At 44.8% G+C, this 24825-nt stretch overlaps 1 protein-coding gene across 2 annotated transcripts in view; it reads right to left on the reverse strand.

Moving 5' to 3' along the window:
* Positions 1-147: 147 nt before the first annotated feature.
* Positions 148-24825, reverse strand: part of cux2b (cut-like homeobox 2b) — an 83077-nt gene continuing 58399 nt past the window's right edge. Inside the window, exons 5-22 of one of the 2 annotated variants that reach the window (XM_076730931.1) lie at positions 17473-17604; positions 17063-17222; positions 16502-16581; positions 16051-16117; positions 13537-13585; positions 12751-12855; positions 11405-11596; positions 11233-11291; positions 11084-11132; positions 10783-10882; positions 9787-10416; positions 8442-8543; positions 7428-8266; positions 5352-5517; positions 4942-5247; positions 4670-4858; positions 4290-4566; positions 148-4145 (exon numbers count right to left, since the gene is read on the reverse strand). In XM_076730931.1, the coding sequence (XP_076587046.1) occupies positions 3332-4145; positions 4290-4566; positions 4670-4858; positions 4942-5247; positions 5352-5517; positions 7428-8266; positions 8442-8543; positions 9787-10416; positions 10783-10882; positions 11084-11132; positions 11233-11291; positions 11405-11596; positions 12751-12855; positions 13537-13585; positions 16051-16117; positions 16502-16581; positions 17063-17222; positions 17473-17604 (4316 nt within the window). In that variant the 3' untranslated portion in view covers positions 148-3331. Of the gene's footprint in view, positions 4146-4289; positions 4567-4669; positions 4859-4941; positions 5248-5351; positions 5518-7427; positions 8267-8441; positions 8544-9786; positions 10417-10782; positions 10883-11083; positions 11133-11232; positions 11292-11404; positions 11597-12750; positions 12856-13536; positions 13586-16050; positions 16118-16501; positions 16582-17062; positions 17274-17472; positions 17605-24825 lie in introns of both variants that reach the window. The other variant, XM_076730930.1, reaches the window with a different exon arrangement.

Here is a 24825-nt window from a genome sequence, read left to right on the forward strand (position 1 = left end):
TGACGATGTGTTTGGATCATCGAAAGACTGCTAATGAGGCAAACAATGTGCAAATGACTAAATGCTGTTTTAAGATTCGTAAATACACTGAGTGTACTCTGGGAGTCATTCCTCAACATAAAGAAATAAAAACACAACACAGCAGGATCTTAAACAATTATGTATTGAATGATGGCTTACATATGCAACTTCAATTCCAAGACGCTTGGTATATCTTTGTCCATTCTTTAACATTTTAATAGCCTGACATGTGAGGCATTCGACAGTAATTTAAGCCTGCAGGACACTTCTCTTTATTGGCTCACAGCTGACTTTCAAATGAATTTTTTTTTTTTTTTTTTTTTTGTGACAAACCCTTAGTGTCAGAGTTGAACGCAATCACTCAAATTTTGCTGACCAATTACCTCATTGTTTAGTGACAAATGTCAATTATAAAATAAAACCATCTAATGTGTAGGGCTCTTATTCCAAAAAGCTTAGCTTTTTTTCCAAACTGGGTTACAAAAAACCCTACACCCCTCTGAAATCACACTTCACCACAAGGCATTACTCCTGTGAGGATAATGCATGAGGCATATGATATGGCACAAAATAATCTTGATTTAAATATTTACCTGGAAGTCATGTTTCCTGGGCCGTTATTGGGTTCAGATTCGACTGGATTCCTGATGACTTTGTGAGAGCCAAATTTATCAGCTGCACCATGCATGGACTTCACTAATGTAAAAGACTTTAAGTGCTGATTCAATGCCCCTGTGCAAGAACAACAACACAAAAACACAGTCTATCCCTTGTCATGTGACTAGAATGGATTCGCATGCAAAACAATGAGATGGGCTTTACATGAAGAGATAATGGTCTGGGTAAATACATTTCTTTTTCAGTCATATGTCCATGTTACCATGAAAGACGATGAAATTTCCACATAAGAAATGCCACTTCTAATCATACAGTATATTATGCACAAAAAATGGTGGTACGAAAACCAGAGAAAAATCTTCTGTGGCTCCAAGAGAAAAACGAAAAACAAAAAACAGTATTTTAGAGAGCAAAGTCTACTGATCTCAAAATGCAACCCATTAGCTTCATCCCGGTGGTTCCAGTCTACACTGTACTTTGACACATCTGTGTAATGAATTACAAAACAGCAACAGCTCTCCAACAAACCACCGCTTTCTGTGAAAGTTGCATTTCCCATATACACACAACTTCCACAAGTCCATTTAATATATAACGGAATCATTCTCTACACCACATAATGTTTATCATCCACCACTGATGAGAGCAACTGTTTCAGTAAAGCTTTAAAAAGCAAGACTACCCTGAGAGAAGGTCTAAAACGTGGGCAAGCTTGCCAGACCAGAACTGGCTTGAATGGGTTTGGTTTATTAAATCTGTACACTCTATTTCAATATAATCAGCACATTTTGTTCCAAGAATGTAAGATAGTATTTTTTTTTTTTCGTAATTGTGTAATATATATCTCTACATAATACAATCCAAGTCCTCTGAACTATGTAGACATGTGCAAGTGTTTACTACCAACTTCAACGATACAGTAAAGGCAAAGACTTGTGGACACTAAGTTAGGATAATGTTGATATTTGAAATTTTCTTGAGTCCTCACAATTATCAAAATCTAAGTGCTGTAAGTAGTTCATACACGAGGTATTGAATATCTAGTTAACTGTTCTGAGTATAAAATAGAGGCAAAATACATAAAGAACATCTTGCAAGCATGACAAAGAAACTTCTACAGACACAATACACAAGTGGTCAAAGATAATATGAGGGGATACCTGTAACCTTTTGTGTCCTTGAAAACAGTGTACTTACAGATTGGATGTTTTCATGTTGATGAGAGGTCATACTGTATCATGCTCTCACATACTGTGAGCTTTAGCCCCAAGGGAGATCGATTCAAAACACTGTAGTGATGCTAAAGCCAATCTTTTCATTTCAAACTGCCCAGCCAAACATTGTCTCCATGCTTAGAGGTTGAGGTGTTTGATCAAGCACACATTGTTCCAGCTACAGCAAAGGACCCATTTTGAGAAAGTGCACCAAGTCGGGTGTTACCTGTGAGGAGGATCACTATACACACATATAACGGAATTATTAGCTCCCCATTTCCTCAAACAGCAGCATATTCTTGGTAAAAGACAGATTTCACTCGTTAAAACTTGCTTCGTGTTTGATCTCTGTACGTCTGAGGCATGATACAGAGTACTTTCCCTCCATCGATTCAAATAAGTGTGGGTCATGTTTATGTTTAAGGATGAAACACATGGTCATAGCATGATGTGCATCAACATAATCTGAGGTAAACCAGGTGTCCTGTGTCTTGGCCTGTTACAGTCTGAGAACCAGTGCCTTAGAGGGTCAGAGAGGTAAGTCTGAAAGAAATCATGTAAACTGTGCTCATGTGTAGTCAATGTTTCACTTACTACCAAAAGCACAAGGGCCCTAAACTGTAAACCTCAAGGATTATCCAAAGGAAAAAAAGAAAACACTAACAGTACTCTACTCATTAGATTTAACGTTTCCTTTTTTCTTATTTTTTGCAGGGTTTTCAACTTTTTTTTCTCTTGTTTTCGCTCAAGTATAATCACAGGTGACTAACTACAGAGGATAACAGGGTCAGGTGAGTACCATGCTACATCAGGTTTAGAGAAGGCTATTGCAGACAATTCTACAACATGTACAACCACATTTTATACGTGTGAGTTACAAATATTTCAAAACATATCACCAAGAAACTAGGTACATACAAGATGTTGAATATTTAGAGTCTTAAAGGACTATCCCTCAGTCAGTAATAGGATTTCATGTTACTTGACTTAAACTGTCCAGTCTTACAGACAAAATCTGAAAAATTGCTATTCAAAAAGTAGCAAATTTGGTCAAATGTCTCTTTTCAAATAGTTATAGTGCTTTTAATGGCTTAAGACAGGGGTCTTTTTTTAATCTCACCCAGTGGCAATCTACAGAACTTCAGTGTACATTTTATGACACCATAGCTGCAAAAGTCTTCATGTCAAGTCCAATAGGTAAAACAACAGCTAGCGCTGTCACATATATTTAAAAGTAGTATGCATTATCAAAAAAAAAACAAAACAAAACAAAACAAAAAAACAAGTACACAATTATAAATTTTTTCAACTCTTTAAGTTTGTGTAGGGCATTCAGCCATATGTTTCCTATGAGTTATCAGTCTGAGAGGACAGGCCATCAGGAGCCAGGCTCCGTTCCAAGTCTTCAGGAAGATTCTGTTTGACACTCTCCTGTGTGCCGCAAGGGTCATCAGGACTAGATACAAGTAAAAGAGGACTTAAAACTCCCATTCCAGTGTTTCTTCTCGATTGGCTGCTCTCTCTAGCCTGTGGATGATGTTATTGAGGTTGGCCATTTTCTCATTGCGTCTCTGAGTGCTTCTGTTGAGTTTGGGGCTTTGGAAGGGAGGGAGCGGGTTAGGGTCCAAGCTGTGATTGGTGCTTGTCGAGGGCGGGTTTGGCAGCGAGGGCGATATGGGTGCAGAGGAGGAAGGGACAGGGGAGACTGACATCATGAGGCCGGGTGAGGATGCAGCTGAGGGGGAGTTGAGGGAGACCTCCAGGCTGCTGCGGCAGGGCTCCGACGAAGCCTTGAAGCTGACCGGGTCAATGGGTGACTTTCCGGAGTCTTCCCCCTCGTGCCTGGACTGGTTGGTTCTCTGGGGGCCGTCTATGGAGACTGCAACATGGTAGAGCCCCTGAGCCTGGCTGCTCATCCCCTCTTCCTGCCTCAGGCTCTGGCCAGCCGAGTGGGGTTCGCGGCAACCGGCGATGGAGTCCTCATGTTCGCTTTTCAGCAGTGGAAACTGCACTGCTGTGGAAAAACACTGAGCTCTCGACTGTTTCATGGAGCCCTCCCTACCCTCCTCCACCTCGTCTTCCCTGTCTATTGCCTCTTGTTTGACATGAGGCAGTGCTGTGTTGGTGCTAAGAGGGAGGCTGGAGTGAATGTGTCCTGAGGGCTGCTGCAGCCTCCTCTCCTCTCCATCAGAATGGGGGCTCCGCGTTACTGAGGGGGAGTAGCTGTGGTGCTCAGCATCTGTGTCATTGTCTGGCAGACCCTCCATCAGCACCTCCCGTCGCATCCTGGACCTGTACAGACACACTGCTGTTAGACAGTCACAGGGCAAATCAATTTACATATTAGATATTGAGCTGCAGCTTAAAGTAAAAGTATAGTAGTAATGAAAACAACAGGCAGCCATTAGCAAAGGACATAAAGGTCACTGGACTGGCCTGTAGTTGTGGAACCAGTTGATGACAGTGTTGGTTTTGAGTTTGAGCTGGGAGGCCAGTATCTCGATAGTATTCTGAGAGGGGTAGGGTTCCAGGAGGTAGGCCTTCCTCAGGGCTTCTTTCTCCTCAGCTCCCAGCACCACCCGAGGCTTCTTCACCTGGCTGTAGGGGCATAGGTCCAGCGAAGCCAAAGCCGGACTCACACACTCAGAACGAGTGCTGGGTGAGTCGCTGTCTGAGCCGGTGCTCAGCAGCCCGTACCGCCTTTTCAGATAGGCTGGAGGGAAGACGGCGATATACAGCATGAGGGGATTACAAAACACCAACAAATTCTCAAACCTGTACTGAAAGATATCACAGCATAGACTCTGGGTCCCTACCTTTTTTCTCCATCTTCTTCATGGCCCTCAGCTTGTCTACATTGTGAGGATCATTAAGCCACAGCTGCATGCGGACAAACGGCTCCCTGCCTTTCAGGCTGAGTTTGTGCCACGGTTTGGGCCTGGAGAGCAGGTCAGACACTGAGCCTTGAGTCAGACCCAGGATGGTCTCCCCGAAAAGACGCTGGCCTGTGGGAAACAAACATAGAAGGTCATGTAGGACTTGTGCGTGTGTTCATCAGCTTAACCTCACAGTGTGAACTTCCACCCACCTAGGTTGTTGTCTGTTAGCACCTCCTTGACCTTCTTGGTGATGGCGTAGGTGTCTAGCTCTGGAGACATGGCCACCAGCTCCTGGATACCCAGCGGGTTTGTGGGCTGATGCAGGGCCATGAGGCTGGGAGTAGATTTCCCTCCCTCTGGGTGGGGGGTCAACCCCAGTCCCAGGCTCTCAGGCTGCTGGTTCTCCTTGCTGCTCTCCAGTGAGAGGCTGACAGGCTCAACCAGCGGACTGGGGTGGCTCTCCGCGGGGCTGGGAGGTGGGGAGGGTGAGGACTGGGCCGTCACTGGGCTTTTTTCTGGAGGTGGGAATCATCACAAAAACAACAGTAAACCTTTAGCCCTGATGTATTCAAGTTCGGTAAGTTGCATCTGAAGTGTGATTCATTCTTGTCAGTCTCACCCTGAGCATGGCCCTGGTTCGGGGGCTGGCTGAGGCTCTGGCCTAGCTGGTCCAGCAACCACAGCTGCATACGGATGAAGGGCTCCCTGCCTTTCTGGGTTAGCTTGCTCCAGGGTTTGGGCCGAGACAGCATGTCGCTCACGCTGCCCTGAGAAAGCCCCAGCACCTGTCCCAAACAGCACAGCTTAATATATTGTGACTACACCTGCTATCTGGTAACAGTACTGACAGCAAATGTAGAAGTTGTCATAGATTTGCTAAATTATGATTATAAAAGAAAAGGATTGGTTTTGGTGTACAGTAAAGCCTCAGTGGTACACTTCCAGAAAACAACCACTAGAGGGAAGCAATACATCATCTGAGTCTATTTCAATACTAACTTCACTCACCTAAGGTAGAGCTGCAGCACATTGCATGGAAATAACAAGAACAGAACTTTTAATAGCCACGGTGGGATTTGTGTCATTGATCATGAATTAATCTAGAATATGTGTGGCCACATACCAAAAGAAACAGTTTCGAAAAATAATGCTTTGTTCATCTTTTTTTTTTTTGATTTCTGAATAAAATTGAGTGGAACTCAGTTCAAGAATATTAAAAAGCAGTCAAATTTATAAATATGATTACCTCTAACGGAAAGGCCTGAGCAGAATCAAGACCCTTAATATCATCAGAATATAAGATCTGCACCACGAAGCCTAAATGTGTTATCTAATGCACACAGGATGAACTGTGACAAGTGACAAAGGTGCCTAGAAAAATACCCAGAGGGATATTCTGCAAACAAAAGCATATTTTCTGGGGACTGAACTAATAAAACTGACAGAGAACACACAGTAACTTTCAAGAAAAATTGTCACAGTGAATGGTTCCAAATGTTTTGATAAAATGTCACATTTGACGTAAGGACAACACATTACAATTATGATTTCATTCATTTAAGGAACACACGGATCTCAGCCATTTTCAAAAGCACTTGCGCTTTGTGACTCAACCAACCACATTTGACCGATAACTAGATTCAGATGATTGAACACAGACAGACGCCACACCATTCTGACGAGCACTCTGTGCTACACAGGAAATTCCAGAAGAGACGAGTTGTTGAAATCTGTCTGGAAAGGCTTACCAAGCCACCGAACCACAGTGAGAGCTATTTACATGGAGAGAACAGCAGTGTGGGGAAACCTGTGGCCAGCCTCCCAGAGCTTCTACTTGGGCACAGCAACAACTCATCCAGGAAGTCCCAAAAAATCATAGCTGGACATCCAAAGAAATGCAGACCTCTCCGCTAAAAGCACTGCTGATAATAATGAAAGAGAGGTGGAAAAATGGGCTTTAAGGGAGAGTGCTCCTAAAGGCGTTTAGGATAATGTTCTATGCAAAGAGCAGCAAAAAGTGGAACTTCTCAAACAAAACAGGTACGTAGCAGAACCTGTTTTGTGACGCAAATACTGCATTTCAGACTAATGGCACATTCTATAGGGCTGGGACACCTATGCAGAGCTGCACCTGAAGCAACAGTCAAACCTTGACGGTTGTTGTGTGATGGTGTGGGGAGGCTCAGGACTTGTTCTTTTATGGGAAGCACAAACTCTGCTCAGCGCCAAAACAGTCTATAAAAGAAGAGTCCAGTCATCTGTCCATGAGCTGTGTTGCCCCAGAAGACAATTATCCAAACCACAAAAGCAGATGTGAGGGTGAAAAACAAAACTTAAAAGTTCTGTTGTGGTCTAGACAACGCCCTAACATGAACTCAGCAGAGACACGATAGCTGAGCTGGACCACTTCAAATGTGTCTTCCTGCATTAAAAACAGGTTAAAATTCTTCCACAGCAAAGTGCAATACTGATATAAAAATTAGAAGAAGTGTTGTTATTACTGCCAAACTGGTGCAGTCTATTTTAAATTGAAAGGGAACAAATACTTTTCATTTATTACACGTAGCCTGATGATCTGACAACATCCAGTGTGACAAATATGTAATACACAGGTCAGCAGGAATGTCTTAACCAGCTGCTCGTACTGCAGCCTGCATGTGTTTCTTTTTATTAAAAAGAAAGAGCAACATCTGACCTTTTCACCAAAGATCCTCTGACAGATGCCGTTCTTTGCCAGCTTCTCCTTCACCTGCCTCGTCAGCTCGATGGTGTCCACCTCCCGGTACATGTACATCTCATACTGCTCTGGAGTCAGCGGTGGCACGGTGGGCTTTAGGGCGCGGGGGATGTACGCTGGGTAGTAGGACAGCCTTCCTGGACCAGGGCCAGGAGACTCTCCGCTCACTGATGTGTCTGACTCCACTTTCACCTCCACTGGTCGGCCCAGCCCCAGCTCGTCCTCTGCGGCAGACGCCTCCTCGCTGTTCGGGAGACACTCGCCGTTCTCCAGACGAGGCCAAGGCCGGGGCAAGGCGGAAGGCCCAGAGGAGGAGGAAGACAAGGAGGGAGAGACCGAATTGAAGGGCCGAGAGCTACCTCCGCCACCGTGCACCATTGTGTTCCGCTCCTGAGACCAGTGCTGGTCGAAGTAGGTGCCCGCTTCGCCGATCTCTGATTTGACTTTGCGGATGATGTTCTGGACGAAGGCGGCCGGGGAGAGGACACTGAGCGGTGTCTGGGGGCTGCTGATGGGGTTGGCCATGCAGACTGTAACGCAACCTCCTTCCTCCTGTTTGATGGAGATGGGTAAAGACAGGCCCCTGGAGCGCTCGGGGGGCCCCGGACGCTCTACCTGAACTCCTGAGCTAGCAGTCGGGGCCCTCCCGCAGGCCTCCATCTCCATCAGGGCCTGCTGCTGGGCCTCCATCTCCCTCCTGGCTTGTTCTAGGATGCTCTTTATGGTTTCATCAGAGCTGCTGCCTGGCCCGTTACTGCTTCTGCCTGATAAGCTGTTCAGAGACGACTTGCCATCACCTGCACAAGAAAGATCCACACGCTGATGAATTCTCAAATCCACTTTCTAATTTAGATGCAATAAAACTGTGATTGAAATTCATAATAAAAACAGTAAACATCATTGTCAGAAAAAAAAAAAAATCAATCAATATGGCTTTTAATGATGGCTTATGATTCGCAGCTCCTTCCTCACCTCCCCTCTGGGACTGGATCTCCTTCTTGGCCTGCTCCAGGATATTCCTAATGGCGTCGTCTGACCCAGTTTCAGGAGTTCGGATGCGCGGAGTGATGCTCCCTGCCACAGAGGGTAACAGAAAGAGATAGAGAGAGAGAGAGGAGAGAGGAGGGGGTGAGTGGGATGGTTGATCAGAGAGCAGTTCCAAGGCTTTGCTTTTGACTGGTAGATCAATGGCTGCCTTTGAGCGTGTGCTGTCTGAGGTTGCAGTATACGGGAAGCTCAACTTTCAAAAGCTGTGAATCTAGGGAGAAAACAAAGTTTAAAAGTAACACTACAAACATGGCAGAGGAAACCGCGAAGAAGCCAAGGATGAGGTCCAAGTAGATTAGAAGGTGTAAACGTACACAGGTCCAGAAGCTAAGCCACCAAAACAAGACGGCATGATTACATTGGCTCTAAAAGCGTACTGGGACATCATGGCTTCACACACTTGGAAATCCTTTAAACACTCTCAAGAACTTTTCTTTACAACATGCTTCTTATTTTGGTAGCTTTGGCTACATGTTTGACTACTATATATTGACAATCCTTTTTCCATACAAAACAAGGGTGTGAGGGTTTAAGTTACCAAAACTGTCCACTGGTAATGGCCACTGGTTTATGCACAACTACATGCTGGCTCAGCTTTAACCTACTGCACTTAAAGCTACTTTTTGTACTTATCTCAACAAATCCCATGAAAGAAACAAGTCCATTCAATCCTACTGAAGACGTATATCTTTTAAAACTGGGGTAACGAATATGTACTTTTATTTTTAAAAAGGTGCAGTAATTTTCTATAACAGCTGGGTAGCTTTAACAAACATGTGGTGTATTTGTTGGGGACTGTTCAGACGTGTCTTAATGCACATTTTTTGCTGAGAGCATTTCCAGCAGCAGGACGGTGTGTGTGGGACTGATGCAGAATAAACTGCAGTGCTCATGTTCATGCAAATAAAGGAACACGTCACTCAGCACAACCATGTGGCTCACTGCTGTGCCTTTGGACAACAATTAAGCACAAATGAATAAGACACACAGGCTTTGGCCACAAACACTACACGTGTTAGATACATTTATTGTTGGTTTTGGTCTTTTGGTTTGATTTGTCGACAATAAGAAAAATATAGAGGATCGCCAGATGTATCCTTTAACTGTCATTGTTGTGTGCAGTTCATTTCCAAGCTGATGCTTTAGAAAATATGGTGAAGGGTGTGACTTGTTTAAAAAGTCTGTCTGGACTTCCCCTTTGGTCTCTGTTGTAAAGCTGTACATCATGACATTGTAAGTGGCAGAAAACGTCACTGTGCCCCCCACTCACCTCTCTGGCGGACCTGGATGGTCCTAAGCGCCAGGATGTTCTGTTCATCAGAGAGAAACTGCTTCATCTTAATGAACGGCTCTTTGCCTTTCACAGTCAGCTTCCTCCAGGGTTTGGGTCTTGCCAGGATCTCGCTGACCGAGCCCTGAGAGAGGCCCAGCACATAGTGACCAAACACACGCTGACCAATGTTATGCTTCAGGAGCTGCTCCTTCACCTGGAAGGCGATCTCTGCTGTGTCCAGTTGGTCGTCGTCTCCTGCGGTCGAGCTGCCGCTTTCTGACTGGTCGCTGGGCAAGCCAGCGTCAACGCTGCCCGCCCCCACAGACCCTTGGGTGGCTGACATGAGGGCGACTTTGGCTGCATAGAGGGCGGTGGGAAAAGCCATGAGGCCCTCCTTTTTAAAGTGAGGGGAGAGGAGCTGCTTGTGAAGGATGTGGTCTCCTGACAGTCTGTCCCCGGAGCATGGCGACACGGAGAAGGGACGTGGTAGATCATGGCTGGAGGAGGAGCCGTCCAGGGTGGGGGGGCCGGGGCTGGGGGAGGCACGGCCATCTGCCTGAGAGGAGGACGAGTGGGAGGCGGGCGGCCTGCCTGTCTCCCTGCCTGCATCCTCTGACTGGTCATCATCTAATGACAGAAAACACATTCACTGACTGAGCTCATATGTAACACAGAGAGCTGCGTGACTGTAATCAAAGCAGCTAATTATTATCCAGCTGATAACAAATACTTCATGAATTAACTCACTTGCTTTCTGGACTTGCAAACTCACACTACATCTTGCAGGCTCAGTTTACGCAAAGAGAATTAAGTCTAAAAACACTGACTCCAGAATTGACTGAGGCCGACCAATGACTGCCACGCAATCGGTGAACTATGAGCAGGTTTTTAGAAGATGACAAAACTCGCTGCTTCTCTTTGTGATATACTTGGGTAAACTAATTAAAACCAGGTTTTACAGACAAAATGAAACATGAGGGACATTTATTTTACCAATGCTGTGCAAAATTCGGGCTTTATCCACCAGGTATTTGTGAGATGGAAGAAAGGCCTCTTTATCCAGCAAAAGAGCCTCTGCAGCCTTGGCAGAATCCTACACACACAACACACACACGAGCTGTTAATTTTCGATTAATCAATTACAGCGGCTGTAGATATCCCTATAATGGATGACGATCAGTGAAGCATTCAATGGCACTGCTGTAGTTTTTCTTCTCTGACAGCGAGGGAACATTAAGAAGAAGCCAAAGGTCTACTGTGTTGTGTGAGCAGTGAGACGCAGGAGCACACATACCTGAGACGAGCTGCCATTTGCTGAAGCCAGCTTCATGACCTTTAGGATACTACAGACACAAACAAACATGCAGACAAAGTCAATTTTTGGGATTTAAATTCACATTATTATAAAGGAGTCGCACGTTCAGTAGACACTAAAATGATCACCTGAGTTCAGTTTTAATCTCTTCATAGTCCATCTGGGATTGCAGTTTAGCTTCTAATCTCTGAAATGGAAAAGGTGAAGCAGCATGTTTTCTTTCATTAGTTATCAGATCCGCCGAGGACTGAGGATGCGTTCGCGTTGCTGTGTCACCCCTAATGTGCCGCAGCCACTCACCTCGATAGCTTCGGTCTTATAGGCCAGCTGGCGCTCCAGCTCTAAGATCTGATTGGCCGAGGTCTCTTGAACTTCCTGCAGTGTGAACTGCAGCCGCTGGATATTTTCAAGAAGACGGAGTATTTCACGGTCCTTAGCCAGCAAGGCGGCCTCCAGCTGGGAGGGCAACACCTCGCCCTTCTCATTCTTCTCCTGACAGGGCGAGAAGGAGATGTGACAAAGGTGGTGAGTGGGAGGAAAAAAAGTGATGAGAGGAGTGAGGAGAGGAGGAAATGTAAGAGACAAGCCTGTGAATCACAACCTCGGCAGTGTTGATATTATTCAGACAGTCGGGAAGTCTTTGACTTGATGATGAGGTAACAATTAATACTGCACTCTCATTCATCAAAGTGATTGTATCTGGTAATAAGGTACTAGTCACAGCATCTCTATACCAATTAAAATCCATTTTGCAGCTCAGAAAAGATATTTACATAATTATGTTTTAAGACCTTGTACAACACTGTATGTTTCACAGGTGATCAAGGTGATGATTATCTTTTTACGTTAGTTTGTCCTTGCTTTGATTGAGGCAGAGACACAGATATAAAAAAAATGATAATTAAACCAGGTGCTGTCAAATTTGAAAATGCAAGATCTAATAAGTTTGTGAAAATTATAATGGCTACATTCAAGATTTTCTGAGAACTTGTCAGAGTTTATCTGTTTTTTTTCTTCTTACTGAGATGTATTTGTCTAGTACTGGCCAATGGGTGTTTTTTACTATATTTTCTCTGTCTGGTTTTTATGCATATGGGGAGCTATGTCCATAACACAATTTCAAAATACTCCATTATGACTAAAAGCCCTGCATTCGAACACTTAAGTAAAACTATGATGTACTATTATCAAAATGTACTTAAAGTTATCAACGTGAAACGACTCATGGTCTGTCAGTATTTGATTTTTATGCATTGTTGTATTATTATCTGTGCTGCATTAACATGTAAGCAGAATTTTAATGTGGTGGCTGGTTGTCGGGGAACTATTTTAACCATGTGACATACTCTTGGGTAGGTTATTTATAACAGTGCATAACATTTTGATATTGATCATGGTTCGTATGGAAAATCTATCTGCATGGAAAAATCTGCAAAGTCACATTAATGTCCTGGAGCAAAAAGTACAATAATTGTGTCTGAAATATCCCGAAGTAGAAACACAAAGTAGCATATAATGGAAGTAATTAAGTAAAGTATCCCAAATTGAGTACATGATTTGAGTAAATATACTTAGTTACACTCCAATTGTTTCTAGAGATGGCCAGTAACCAAAAAGCATGTGACAGATGGAGACATTATTCTTACCCTGCTAGTGCCCTCTGCTGGATGGCAGCTCCCCGTGGTGGCACTTTGGCCACTGGCTAACTGCTCCTTTAGCCTCTCCACTTCCCTCTGGGCCATTTCAGCTCTCTGTGCACACACATGGCATCACAGCATTACAGTTTTCCTACACCAGCCACATCAATTGGCTAATGAGATGATCAAGGTGAGAGCGTACACATAAATCAAAGGGGGCTCTGAAATTTTAGAGCCGCGTTAAAAGCAGGCCCGAGCAGGCGAGTGCAGCCACGGTTTATTCTGCTGAGGGGGCTGTTTAGTCGGCCCACTTTATTCCCCAAACTGTTTACCTGCTCTGTCACACCCGGCCTGCTAATTAATGATTCATTTTGAGAACATTTATCTCGGAGCTGCTGGCAGAGAGCAGCAGAGTGAGGAAAAAGAGCATGGGAGAGAAAAGCAGAGGAGAGAAGAAAGGAGCAGAAGAAAAGAGGTATCACCAGGGCAGGAAGCAATCAAGGCACTGAGATAACTAAGAACCCTGGCGTTTGGCACTCCGGCATCAGTCGCACTCGGCAGTCTCCCGTTCTCTGCTGAGTGGAGCCGTGCTGCCATAGCACGCCCACCGACGGGGGCTCAGGTTTACACTCGCTAATCACACGCTCAGGGGAGGGGAGGTGGAAGAGGGAGGAAGGGGGAGGGGGGAGCACAGGACGGAGGGAGTCTAATTAAAGCCAAGGCTTGATTACAGGAATGATTACCTTAACGAAGGAGCATCTCAATCAGAGGAGTGCAGAGGAAGACTACACTCACCTGGTTTGCCTTCTCAAGATTTGCCATGACGGCGTCAACCTCCTCTGCCCTGAAACACACACCCAGACCGAGAGCCACAGGATTACTGAGGAGGCACTGCCACTCTCCAATAAACAGCAAACACATGAAAAATAAATTGTTACACATTTGGTAAGTTATATAATCCTGTAAAAAATAAAGCATGACAGCTACAGCCGACTTCTTCTGAGAGGACGATGTCCTGAAAGTAAATGTCATTTCTGTCTTCCCGACATACACTTCAGGAAGTCCTAGAATAAAGAGTTTTCAGCCTTGAACCAAGACCTTAAAATAATCGACTCCAATAATCAAACCAAACGACAAAACCAAAAAATGGCTCAGTGCCTCTGTTAAACATAAGCAGCCAGGCTTACAGCGCAGCAGCGCTCATCCCTAAAACAGCACATTATGTCTGACGGTGAAACACCAACAAATTCCATAACTTCAGTGGCTCCTTTTTTACTTCTGGACGGTGACTTTTCAGCTAAATTCAAAGCTATCACATTATCACACGATTTGCAAATAAGGACACTGAGTGTATTATTGCTCCTCTGCTGACACTTCAGTGCCAAATATGCATAAATGTAACCGGGATTTCACAACCAATGAGGTCATGAGTCCAAATGCATGTCCAATAGGGAATGTTTCACTAGCCACCCAAAAAAGGTATACATTTTTACTTTTTACTAATTCATTTAACTGTACAAGTATACTTTTTTTTAATTTGTATCTCCTTATGGGATGCTGTGTCAAAGTCCTCTGGTCAGGGAATATTAAATATCAGTCTGTCATATTAAGATATTGGACAAATATCATAATCTGCTCGAAAAACCCACCAAGAGGTGCAGAAAAGTTGAACAGAAACTCCTCTGCAGGTCATTAAAAATCCCAGAAACTTAGAAACCGTGCCTATGACATGGAGCAGTGGCCAGTGGATGTACAGTGCGTATGATTCGTATCCTCAGAACTCCAACTTGCCTCCATACATCTAACAATCAGAGTAGTCTAATTTAAACAGAGGCTCAGCAGGATTATTCATGAGGTTTGTTTGAAGTTCAACAGTTTCATTTTGCACACATGGGACCTGATTTTCAAAAGGTAGATAGGGATGAATTAACGAGGATGCTGTGATTGATTTAAATAAGCACATACGTAGCTTTCTCAAGTTTCGGGACTCAGTAGTCCTTTCCACCAAAAGAAGAACGTGTTCAAAGAACACACTCGACTTTTTTAATCCACATTAAACAAACTGCATTCAGCCGAAAACCTTCATTCTCTTTCATGTTTGCCCTCAGCTGCTCCCATTGTCTCACATCAGGCTGCATATTTACCTAAAATCTTAGTGATCCAATAGAATCGGTGTGTCACGAGTGCTCGCAAGCAAAAGACAAGACTCCAATTTTTCCATAGTGAGACATGGAATCAGTCAGATACTCAGACTGTCTCAAAGCAGACCTGTTCTTGGCATTAACGCTCATCAGTGTTGTGTGGTGCCGCACTGGTTTCAGAGGGTCTTGGCTATGGCCTGGTCCTATCAATAAGGCCAGGATAGATGGTGCCCTGCTGACAGCAAACACTAACAGGTGTCAGCGCCACGTTTAATGAACTTGTGCAGTACGGAAAATGTTTTGTATTGATTACCTGCTCAGCTACACACGCTGAAGCAGACAAATAGTCTTTCTTATCAACATTGAGGAAACAGTCAGAGAGAGTTATAGAGGCCGGTCCGGTGCTCAGACACTCAGGGTCAGGGAGGGATAGCTGGAGCTGCTGCTCTGGGGTCAGTGGTGTTACCGTCAGGCCAAAGAAATGAGACCAGAACAACACAAGCACACACACTGTATGACAAACCACACAACAGAGATGGACTTTCAAACCGCGGCTGCACGCGAAAGGTAAGGCCAAACTGAAAATGTGTCCGATCCAACAAAATGGATGGCAGTGGGTCTAGAAACATCAGTTCAATTGTGCCATGGATTAAGCCTGGGAGAAAATCCATTAGCAGCGGCTGACTGTGCTCTGGAGCACAACCCAAACAAAGGAGTGTTTACTTTGAATGTCTATCGACATCCTTCATACAAGCTCAGATTCATTTCAGGCGTGCGGTGGATACATTGCGCTCAAAGACCAGGACAAGGTAGAGTGTTTTCTGAAGCAATCTTTAAATGGAGCAATTCTTCTTGAGGGCTGTCAAGGCCCAGCTGCCAGTGAAGGCAAACACAGACCTCTCTCATCGACCTGCATTAGTGGCTGAGTCACTCTCACTCTCTGCCTTTACAATGGCATTCCTCAGCTCTACGCTGGACATGAGTTTATGTCGGCAAAATAGAGAAGAGCGGCTTCAGCACTTCGAATGGTACAATGCGGAGCGGTGAGGAAGGCCACAGAGGTGGCGGCGTGTAACTACCACAGCTTGAGGAGGTGGGGATGTAAAAGTTTGTGGTTAGAAATGCAGTAAAATAAACATTAAATGTAAAGTCTGAGGCAGAGTCTTACTTGTGGGTCATCTCCTGGTTGTATTTACACCGCAGGTCCAGCAGCTCAGTCTGTGCTGTGTTCAAAGCTGGTGACAGGCAGACGTGGAAAGTGAGATAAATAAAAAAAGCATATGAACTTTCACCTTAGAGCTGCATCTCTCAGTGTATTTGTATATGTATATGTCTCTTCCATATTCGAAGGCTGTTTGAGTTGAAACGTAGCCAATGTAGGGCCACTATCAACAGTCAAAGAATTAATTGAAAGCTAATATCAAACTGTTACACATGCCGTAACCAAATTTCATTCACAAATGTGTTGAGTTTAACTTATAGTAATGTCAACAAAGCAGCAGCGGGGCATCTTTGTTTCAGCAGGGGGCACCATACAGCAATTATACATGCAGTGGCTCTTTAATGGGTTGAAATTAAATTTAACAGCTGCAGTACGTGCCAGTGTTTAAACCACTTACATGAATGCAGAACCTTGATCTTCTCCTCGGCCTCTGAGAGTTTGCCAGCCAGACTAACATCGGCGCTCTCCTCCTCCTCCCTGGGAGAAAAAAAACTACTTGCTACAATATGCAACTTTATGCCTTGAGACAGAAAATGTGTTCATCTACTTAACAACTTTAACTTAAATGGAAAAGACTGTATTTAAGGTGCACTCTGAAGCCTCATTTGATGCATATTCAGCTTTGGTTTTCTTTTTTCACTGCAGCTGTTGTTGCAGACTTCTCACTGTATCCCATTTAAGCTTTATTGTGCAGAGTTACAGACACAAGACAAATGACCCTTTAATCGATTCTTATATCATTAAAACTTGAATAATGTTGCCGTAATGAGTATTAAAATACCTACAAGACCTAAAATAATTACTTAAGTCACTGTACGCAGAGGTCTGTGCTGTACGAATTGGGTGTCACAGGCGGTTAAGAGGGTTCATTCATCTCTTCTAACGCAGGAAATATAAACCAGATGTAAATCTCTAATGACAGTCAGTGAGATGCATAAAGCGGTTCACTGGTTCTCACCCTCGGCCCTCAGCTCCGTCCTGGTAGTTCTGCTGTGGGGAGCCCGAGGCCCTAGGAGCCGGCGTGCTGTTGGGGGTCATCAGGGAGGCTGGGGAGCTGGAAGCTGGTGCCTCCTCTGCCGCTGCCGCCCCTGAGACTGCTGGACCGTCTTCTGAGTGCTCTTTGTGGAGGGAAAAGGCTGGCATGAGTTTTCCAACATCGGCTGCGTGATCTGATATCAAACAGGTAAATATGACCAGTTATTTTCATCTTAAGGTGCCTATTTTTCATGTTTCTTTCATATTTTTTGGTACATTTAAATGAACTTTCTGGCACTTTCAGACAATAGCAGGCACTTCAGCGCTGCATTACAATTAAAAAAAAAAAAAAGCACTCAGGTGGGATTGCTCCCTGATGTAGAAGATTTAGACCTGTCTTTTCGAGGTGTTTCTTCCAGTGCCCACTGATCTCTCGTACCAGGGCCTCGCTGTCTGGGGCCGAACTCTGAAGCTGCTGCAGCCTTCCCTCCAGGGTGTGTGAGGCCTCCAGCACAGGAGCTGGATCTGTGAAGACAGACGCAAACAAATCTCTGTAGAAAGAACTCCTAAGATTCACGTGACATCCATACACTCCTACTTTTCAAAAAAAGCAAAATAGCTGTTTTACTGTGTGCGCTGCCTGTAAAGCACATTACAGAGTTTTCTGCATCGCAGTTTCAACAGAGGCAGACTATTCCACTGAGACTTCTTTCCAAAGAGTGACTCTTAGACTTTCCCCACTCAGACGCCTTTGAAATTTTCGCAGGCTGGACCTAATGACACAAGTGCTGTTCCGACCCTTCACATGTACAGAAATCAGATCTAATGAGTCTCCTCACATGCTGATGAATGGCAAAGAAGACAAAAAGACTGCCATGAATATGTGACGGAGTCTTGAGTCCCAAGTATACACCTTGGCAAAGTGTAGAAAAAGTCTGCTCCTGAAAAGGGGGTAAAAAAAAAAAAAAAAAAAAAAAAAAGCGGGATTCTTTAGCACAACAGAGGAGCTGTTTTGCAATGCATGCGCGGCAGCACCGGGCCCATGGGGCCAACTAGGAGGCTGTTTCTCAGCTAACAAGTCTCCTCTGTATCATTTGATCATTTAAATTATTATGCCAGGAATTCTCAGGAGGCAGCTCGGCACTCCACATCACAGGGCTGTTTTTAATCTTCCCCTTCCCTTTCTTCCCCTCCCGAAAAGTTCAACAGCTCAGAGAGAGAGAGCTGCTCCTGTTGTGTACCTGCCTGCCGAACACCAAAGGAGGTGACTTCTAGTGCCAAAGCACAGAGAGGGAAGCTCAGGGGAGCTCCTTGACAAGGGGGGAGGCAAGATGTAGAGCCACGCGCACACACATGCACTCACCCACTCACACACACACATACACACATACACACACGCACATGCACACGCACACACACACAGACACACACACACACACACTGCAGCCCTTCAAAACTCTAAAAGAGGAGGAAAATCGCTGCTTTGCTGCACAAACTTTTCTCCCACAGCTTTCATCCACTCATCTTAGACTTCTGTGTGGAACCCAATTGGATCCCTTCTTCAGTATGGGCACTGACTGAAGTGACTTTTCATAAGAAGTTGGAGCCACAGACGTTTAAACTTTGCCAGATGCCACAGAGAGAATGCAAACTCTGAGCCGGCAGGCCACGAAAATAAATGCTCATCAGAGGGCCAAAACTTCTGCAATGTGCAATTTGTTGAAATCCTGACCATACGTTGCAGCTTGCCATATCTGCATTTTCATCAGACAAACATTTTGGGCCATTTAATTGATTGAGCTATTTTTCCCAGGACCGTTTACAGTCGAGCATTGTCTGCATTCATTGTTACACCAACTGTGGAGATATTGCATCAGTCACAAGGGACATCACTATTAAGAGCACAGCTCTTCTAAGACAAACAGGATGACTTAAAGCACTGCTATTCCATCGACCCACTGTCACAGAAATCACTTTATCAGCCTCTTTCCCATATATCCTTTCAACTTTTACTGATCAAAGGACAGAGATTATGGTAAGGGATCTCTCACACATGGACAAGCCAGGATTATCAATCAGTGGCAGGGGAGCAAAGTAAAGTCAAATTTAAAGTGAAGGGATATAACTTAAGTCTGTATACAAAATTAACCCCCGTCAAAGTAGAGCAGCGGGGATACTCTCTGAGGGCCCGGGATCTGCAGTTACTGGAGGAGAGTCCAGAAAGACTGCTGATAACTTTGGTGGAAAATAGAGCTACTAATTGATGCAGCTAATAAGAAGCACTGGAGCTTCTTTTTAGAGCAGCTCTGACGCTAAATCCACCAAATCAAACCTGGAATGAAGGAGGAATTCAGGGCTCATGCGGCTGCTCACATTCCTGTTAATCAAGAAATATGACACAGCTGACGAGACGTTATGTACATCAGGTGAGTCACATCACTCTCAGAGCAAAATCGGCGGTTCAATTTCTAATTCGTCCCTTATCTTAATCGTAGATGATTGGATGTCTGCTATGATAACCGACTGGGCAACAGCAGCTCGTTTAAACTAATAAATCACAGGGCATTGAATACATCATTTTCTCTGCTGAATGCATGTCCAGCTCTGCAGGAATCACAGCGACTGAGAAGAGCAGAGCGACGCCGGGAGGTTCAATAACGTGACAACGATGACAAGCTGTCGCTCTAAAAGGACGATCATGGTTTATTACAACTTGGGTCACATTTTTGTAGCTTTGAACATCATTTCTATCAGTTGTAATAACGTTGTACTCGCCAAATGAATTGCTGACGCCTGGGAATATCGTGACATTGTCCAAGCGGGCAGTACGCCAACAGTCTAAACAGATTTACAGCAAATTCATCTGGAATTAAAATTTAAATATGGTGGGTGTGTTAAGGTAGCACCATGTCAGCGGTGGAGAAAGGTCTGGCAGTCACCATTATCATTCAGGTATAGAAGGAAAAAAAGATATATTTTTTTGGGATTTGTTCATCCAATCACAATTGTTTCGGGCAGTGCCAAGCCCAGGATGCAGCAAAGGTGCCCTTGGAAAGTAGTGTCGGGACCTTTTTTTTGATGGAACATGTGCACGTGGGGAGGCCAGTCCTGGCATTAAAATGGCTACAGTATGTAAACTGCTCACTCACAACGTGTTTCACGAAGCAATGGGGACTTTGAAAATGATTACATGCAGATAGCAGAGCGGGAGGAGAATAAAATGGCAGTCTTACATCAACAGCCTACTTCCTGTGAGTCACACTAACCATATTCAGAGATGGAACAGATCTGCTTTGAAAAATGACACTGAAAGAGTTCAGTTTGCTGCTTTCTACTGAAAAACTCAGTTGCTTGTAATATCGTGTGTTTTGTATTAATGGTCACGTACACTTCCTTTTTTAATTTTCTGCATCCACCGGGAGTCAAATAACTGATCTACACATGACTGATCAAGGTCATGAATTGTGTATAAGAAAACCAAATGAAGGCAAGTTAATGAAAATGTTTGGTGAGTGAAGCACGGTGCTTTCAGTCAGATGGCCTTGTGTTGGAGCTCACACTGGTCTGCATCTTGGTGTGTGTGCGTTCTCAAAGTTACAAAGTTAGAAATGACAATGTCATCAGTAGCAGAGGAGACGGCCAAAACTACAAAACTAAGACCCAAGTTGAGATGAACCCTAACTTGCTAATAGCCAACAGATGATAGCATGACTTAATTGTTTTTGCTCATTCTCAGCTGCATTGATATTGAGTTTCATCACCTTGGCTGAGCCATAATGAGGCTGCCACCCTGTAGCTGCTTGCTTGTGGTCACTACGCTGCTGTTTCAGTGCTATTGCACAGAATCTCAAAGCAGGAGGCCGTTCCTGTATTTGGGGGAGTCTTCAGTCCCGGAGCCAAAGCCTGTCAGACGCTGGACTGCTCAGCCGACTGCAGGTGGCACCGGGGAGGACAGTGCACAGGTTCAGGATGTGTGTCTAGGTGGGTGGGGGTGGACCAGGGTGGTGTGCGCCAAGACAAGCAGGTGTGTCGGGGCGGTCCGTCTTGGCCCTGTCAGCGATACACCATCATTAGGCGGTGTGGGCGCAGCAGGGTGCACCATTATGTCTCCCTGGGCCCTGTGTAATTACGCTCTGACATAATTAACCCAGCAAGCCCATTAGCCAAGCATTGGCTGGCTGAAGAGAGAAAAAAAACGCTATAATTATTTGTTGTGCGCATGTTAATGAGGCCAGCTGTGTTCCCATCATACAACACGAACAAATTAATTTACAAGGCTGTGCTCCAAGGTTTTTTCTTTTCATTCAAAACAGTCTTGTTTTTTTTTCCTCTGAGTGGACTTCAAGGTCCATAAACACGCTCTGCCGCTGCTGCAACAAACAGTAACACTGCTGTAATATTGTTTAGATATTGTCGAGAACCAAAACTGGGTTGAGAGAACACTTAGTCTTTACTTTAGCCTTCACAGACAATGTAAGGTTAAGTGAAACGCGGTATGTTGGATAAATTGCTAACTCTTTTCTTCAGCCTGTCAAGGATTAGTTTTGATTGCCAGAAACACAAACTGTTTGCAACAAATTCATAAACATGACTTTTGTGTTTGTGGTGCATTTTAAACCAACGAGCATTTGATATTCAGATAGCAAACCGGAGTCTCGCTTTACCTTGATGTGGCAGAAGGAATGAGAAAATGCTCAAATAAAAAGATAGGTGGAATGAAAAAAATGATTGTGGGAAGCGGCGGCTTTTGTGTGTGAACAAAACAAAGCTGAAAGAGAAACTTCTTAACCTGTTCTTTTTCATCGTCGTTCCATGTCTTTGTCTGACAGACTGAAGGACGGAGAAGGAATGACATCAATACCAACACATTTTAAAGCTCAGAACAAAGAGTGGCGCCAGAGCTAGATAGCATTTAAAATTAACACGAGATGCTGCGGCGAAGAAAGAAGTGCCAGTGACACACAAACCAAACTTCACTTGAAATGATATTAAAAAAATAAAACTACCTACCTCACGCTCTTATTTATGAGACATGTAATACAAATCACTATTAATTAACCTCATCAAATACACCAGCCTTTACATTTTTGAATCCCATGGTTACATCTTATCTGCTCGCAGGCAGGCACACACACACACAGACATTCCTACACACACACACGCACACACACAGTTGCTGTCTTTTAAGAGCACACTCTCTCCTGGTCCCTCTGGGGTCTCCTACTCCACAGGGATCAGTTGGAGAGGCCCAGCTCTTTTATGAACATAATGCATTATTAAGCACCTCAAACATCTCCTGGGCTTTTGTTTATTACTGCTCTTATTAATCACTTGTGCATAATCTCGTCCCGCCCAGAGAGCTTTCATTTTCCATCAGGTTTTATACGTCGTTATTTTCCGACAGACCGCCACAAACGCACATGGCACTCCTTCTCCACTCTCATTCTGACTGCAGGTACTCAGCTGCAAAATTACAATAAAGCCAGCTTGCTGTGCCCTGCAGGCCTCTCTCACTGGTGCTTGCTTATGTATATGAAGGGTTGAAGAAGGACAACTATTCTTTATGCATTTGAATGACTCTGAATTACTAAGGTCAGTACGTTCTGTACTGATAATCTCATAGCCCTGGGAAACATCCGATGTGAATATGTAAGGCACTTACGACCATCTCGTACCACAGGAAGACATGCAACTTAAAGTGACAAAAAGCTGCTTGTGCTTGTGCTCTGCTCCGCAGTACCGCTGGTCACCACTAGCAAGCACTGTTGCCATAACATTCCCACTGACGCACACACGCATGCATTTAGACGCACACACACCTCAGACATGCCGTAGGCCCGGCGCGCACGCACACACACTTAGAGGGGTGTATTCAGATCAGAATCTTCACAAACTCTCAGTGAGCTCCCCGCTCAGATAAAAGGAGCTGTGTTCTAAAGGAGAGAGGGAGCGGGGTGGATCCTGAGGGATGAGTGTGTGTACTGAGAGGAGGCAAGGAAGAGCAAACACCTGGAGCGTCAGTCTCAGGGCTACGCCCCTGGCGACAGGGCCTCGCTGCTCTCACAGAGGTGGCAACAAACGCCGACGTTCAAACGCCACTCGCACACATTCACACACTCCATGAGAGAAGACGGCGAGGAGGAGAGAGAGAAGAAGAGGGAGGAAGTTAGGTGCATCTCTGGGAAACCCATGAATTTGGGCTGAAGCTGCCACTGTTTTTCAGCGTTCAGTGATCAGGACGTGTTTATCTGCACTGATCAAAACCGTGCGGAGGTGATATAAACATTGTTAGGGAAACACTGTTAACAGGCCTCTTTCAAGCCCCAGACTGGGTAGGAGTTACAGTGCACAGCATGGGGAGATGTCACAGGCAAATCAAAATATAGAACGCTAATGAAACACTCCAGTGGATTGACATCTCGGCTTAGGGGCCTCATAAAAGGCAAGAGGAGAGAGGAAAAAAAATCACTTCAATCACTCGCATCAAGAAGTTATTTCTGTTCGGAGTTTACTGTTGCATTCTAGTTGCCATTGAACAGGAGCATTAGTTTGCATTAACAAGTGTAACCATCAAGCCATCAAGCTCCAATCTCACAAACATAACGGATATGTTATTTGTATTCAATAGTGGGCAAGGCGAAGTGGATAACTGATATGTGACCAGATGTTAATGATAGCCAGATACAACAGGTCACATATTGAGCTGCTGCGGCTGCGCGCGCCCCTCCCCCTCCTTGCCTTGTTCGCTTCTTGCATTCATTAACTCTGCTGTTGGCCTGCTCTGATTGGGCTGAAGGCCTTAGTGTCGGGCACACAAATGAGCACGCACGCACACACGTTGAGAGAGGGGCACTTTCAAATGAAATAATAGGAGGGAAAAAACGTCCTGCAATGAATAGTAATAACTGCATTAAGATTAACGAGCATGGCGTGTAAAGAATAATTGCATCTGTCAAAAGATTAAAAATACATGAGCTGTAGCATTTGTTGGGGGAATGGTGGGGAAGCTCACTGTTGTGTTTGAGGGGCAGAGAGAAATGAAGTGGGGCCACAGCCAAATGACTGTCCTCCGGTGTACCTGGAGTCATCCATTCTAGCGAGGGGTGGGCAGGAGAGGGGGGGGGCGGGAGTTGTGACCTTGGACACCAGCAGCAAGATGTACAGTGACAAACAGGCACAGGATACTGTAGGCCCTCCTCACAGATGGCAGATACTGCAAGGGCCCGACACGGAAATTCTCCCAGTGGTCTGTCTTCAGTTTGGCAGCAGTCGGAGACGTGGGGGGATATCTGGCAATGAAGGCACCTAATGACGGGGTCAGTCAACACGATGTTTTTGCCTTACAAGATCGTCACCACGTCAGATTGGGCAATCAATGAGTCATAAACTGTTGCTGTGACTGGGCTGAAAGACATAGCAGGATACAAGTTGGACCCTGACCAATCATAGCTTCCCATTCTTCACAATTTGCATGATGTATGTAGGTGATTGGGAAGGTGGTGCCTTGGATAGACTTAGTCTTTACTAACTTGCGTTCAGTCAGTCAGTCATCGGTCTGATTTTGTTTGCCAAGTGTACAGCTGTGTGCTCTGTCGACACCACAGAACGAGTCTTTTTCTCTGTGTGTTTAGCAGAGACACTGCATGGGCAGATTAACTTATTAAGGCGCCTTGGGGCAACAATTTGCTCTTGAGCCCCCATTGACCCCCTACTCCCTACAGTGTGAAAATTTAGTCCAGAGCACAC

Source organism: Chaetodon auriga, chromosome 5, assembly GCF_051107435.1.
Source record: "Chaetodon auriga isolate fChaAug3 chromosome 5, fChaAug3.hap1, whole genome shotgun sequence".
Classification (NCBI taxonomy): Eukaryota; Metazoa; Chordata; class Actinopteri; order Chaetodontiformes; family Chaetodontidae; genus Chaetodon; species Chaetodon auriga.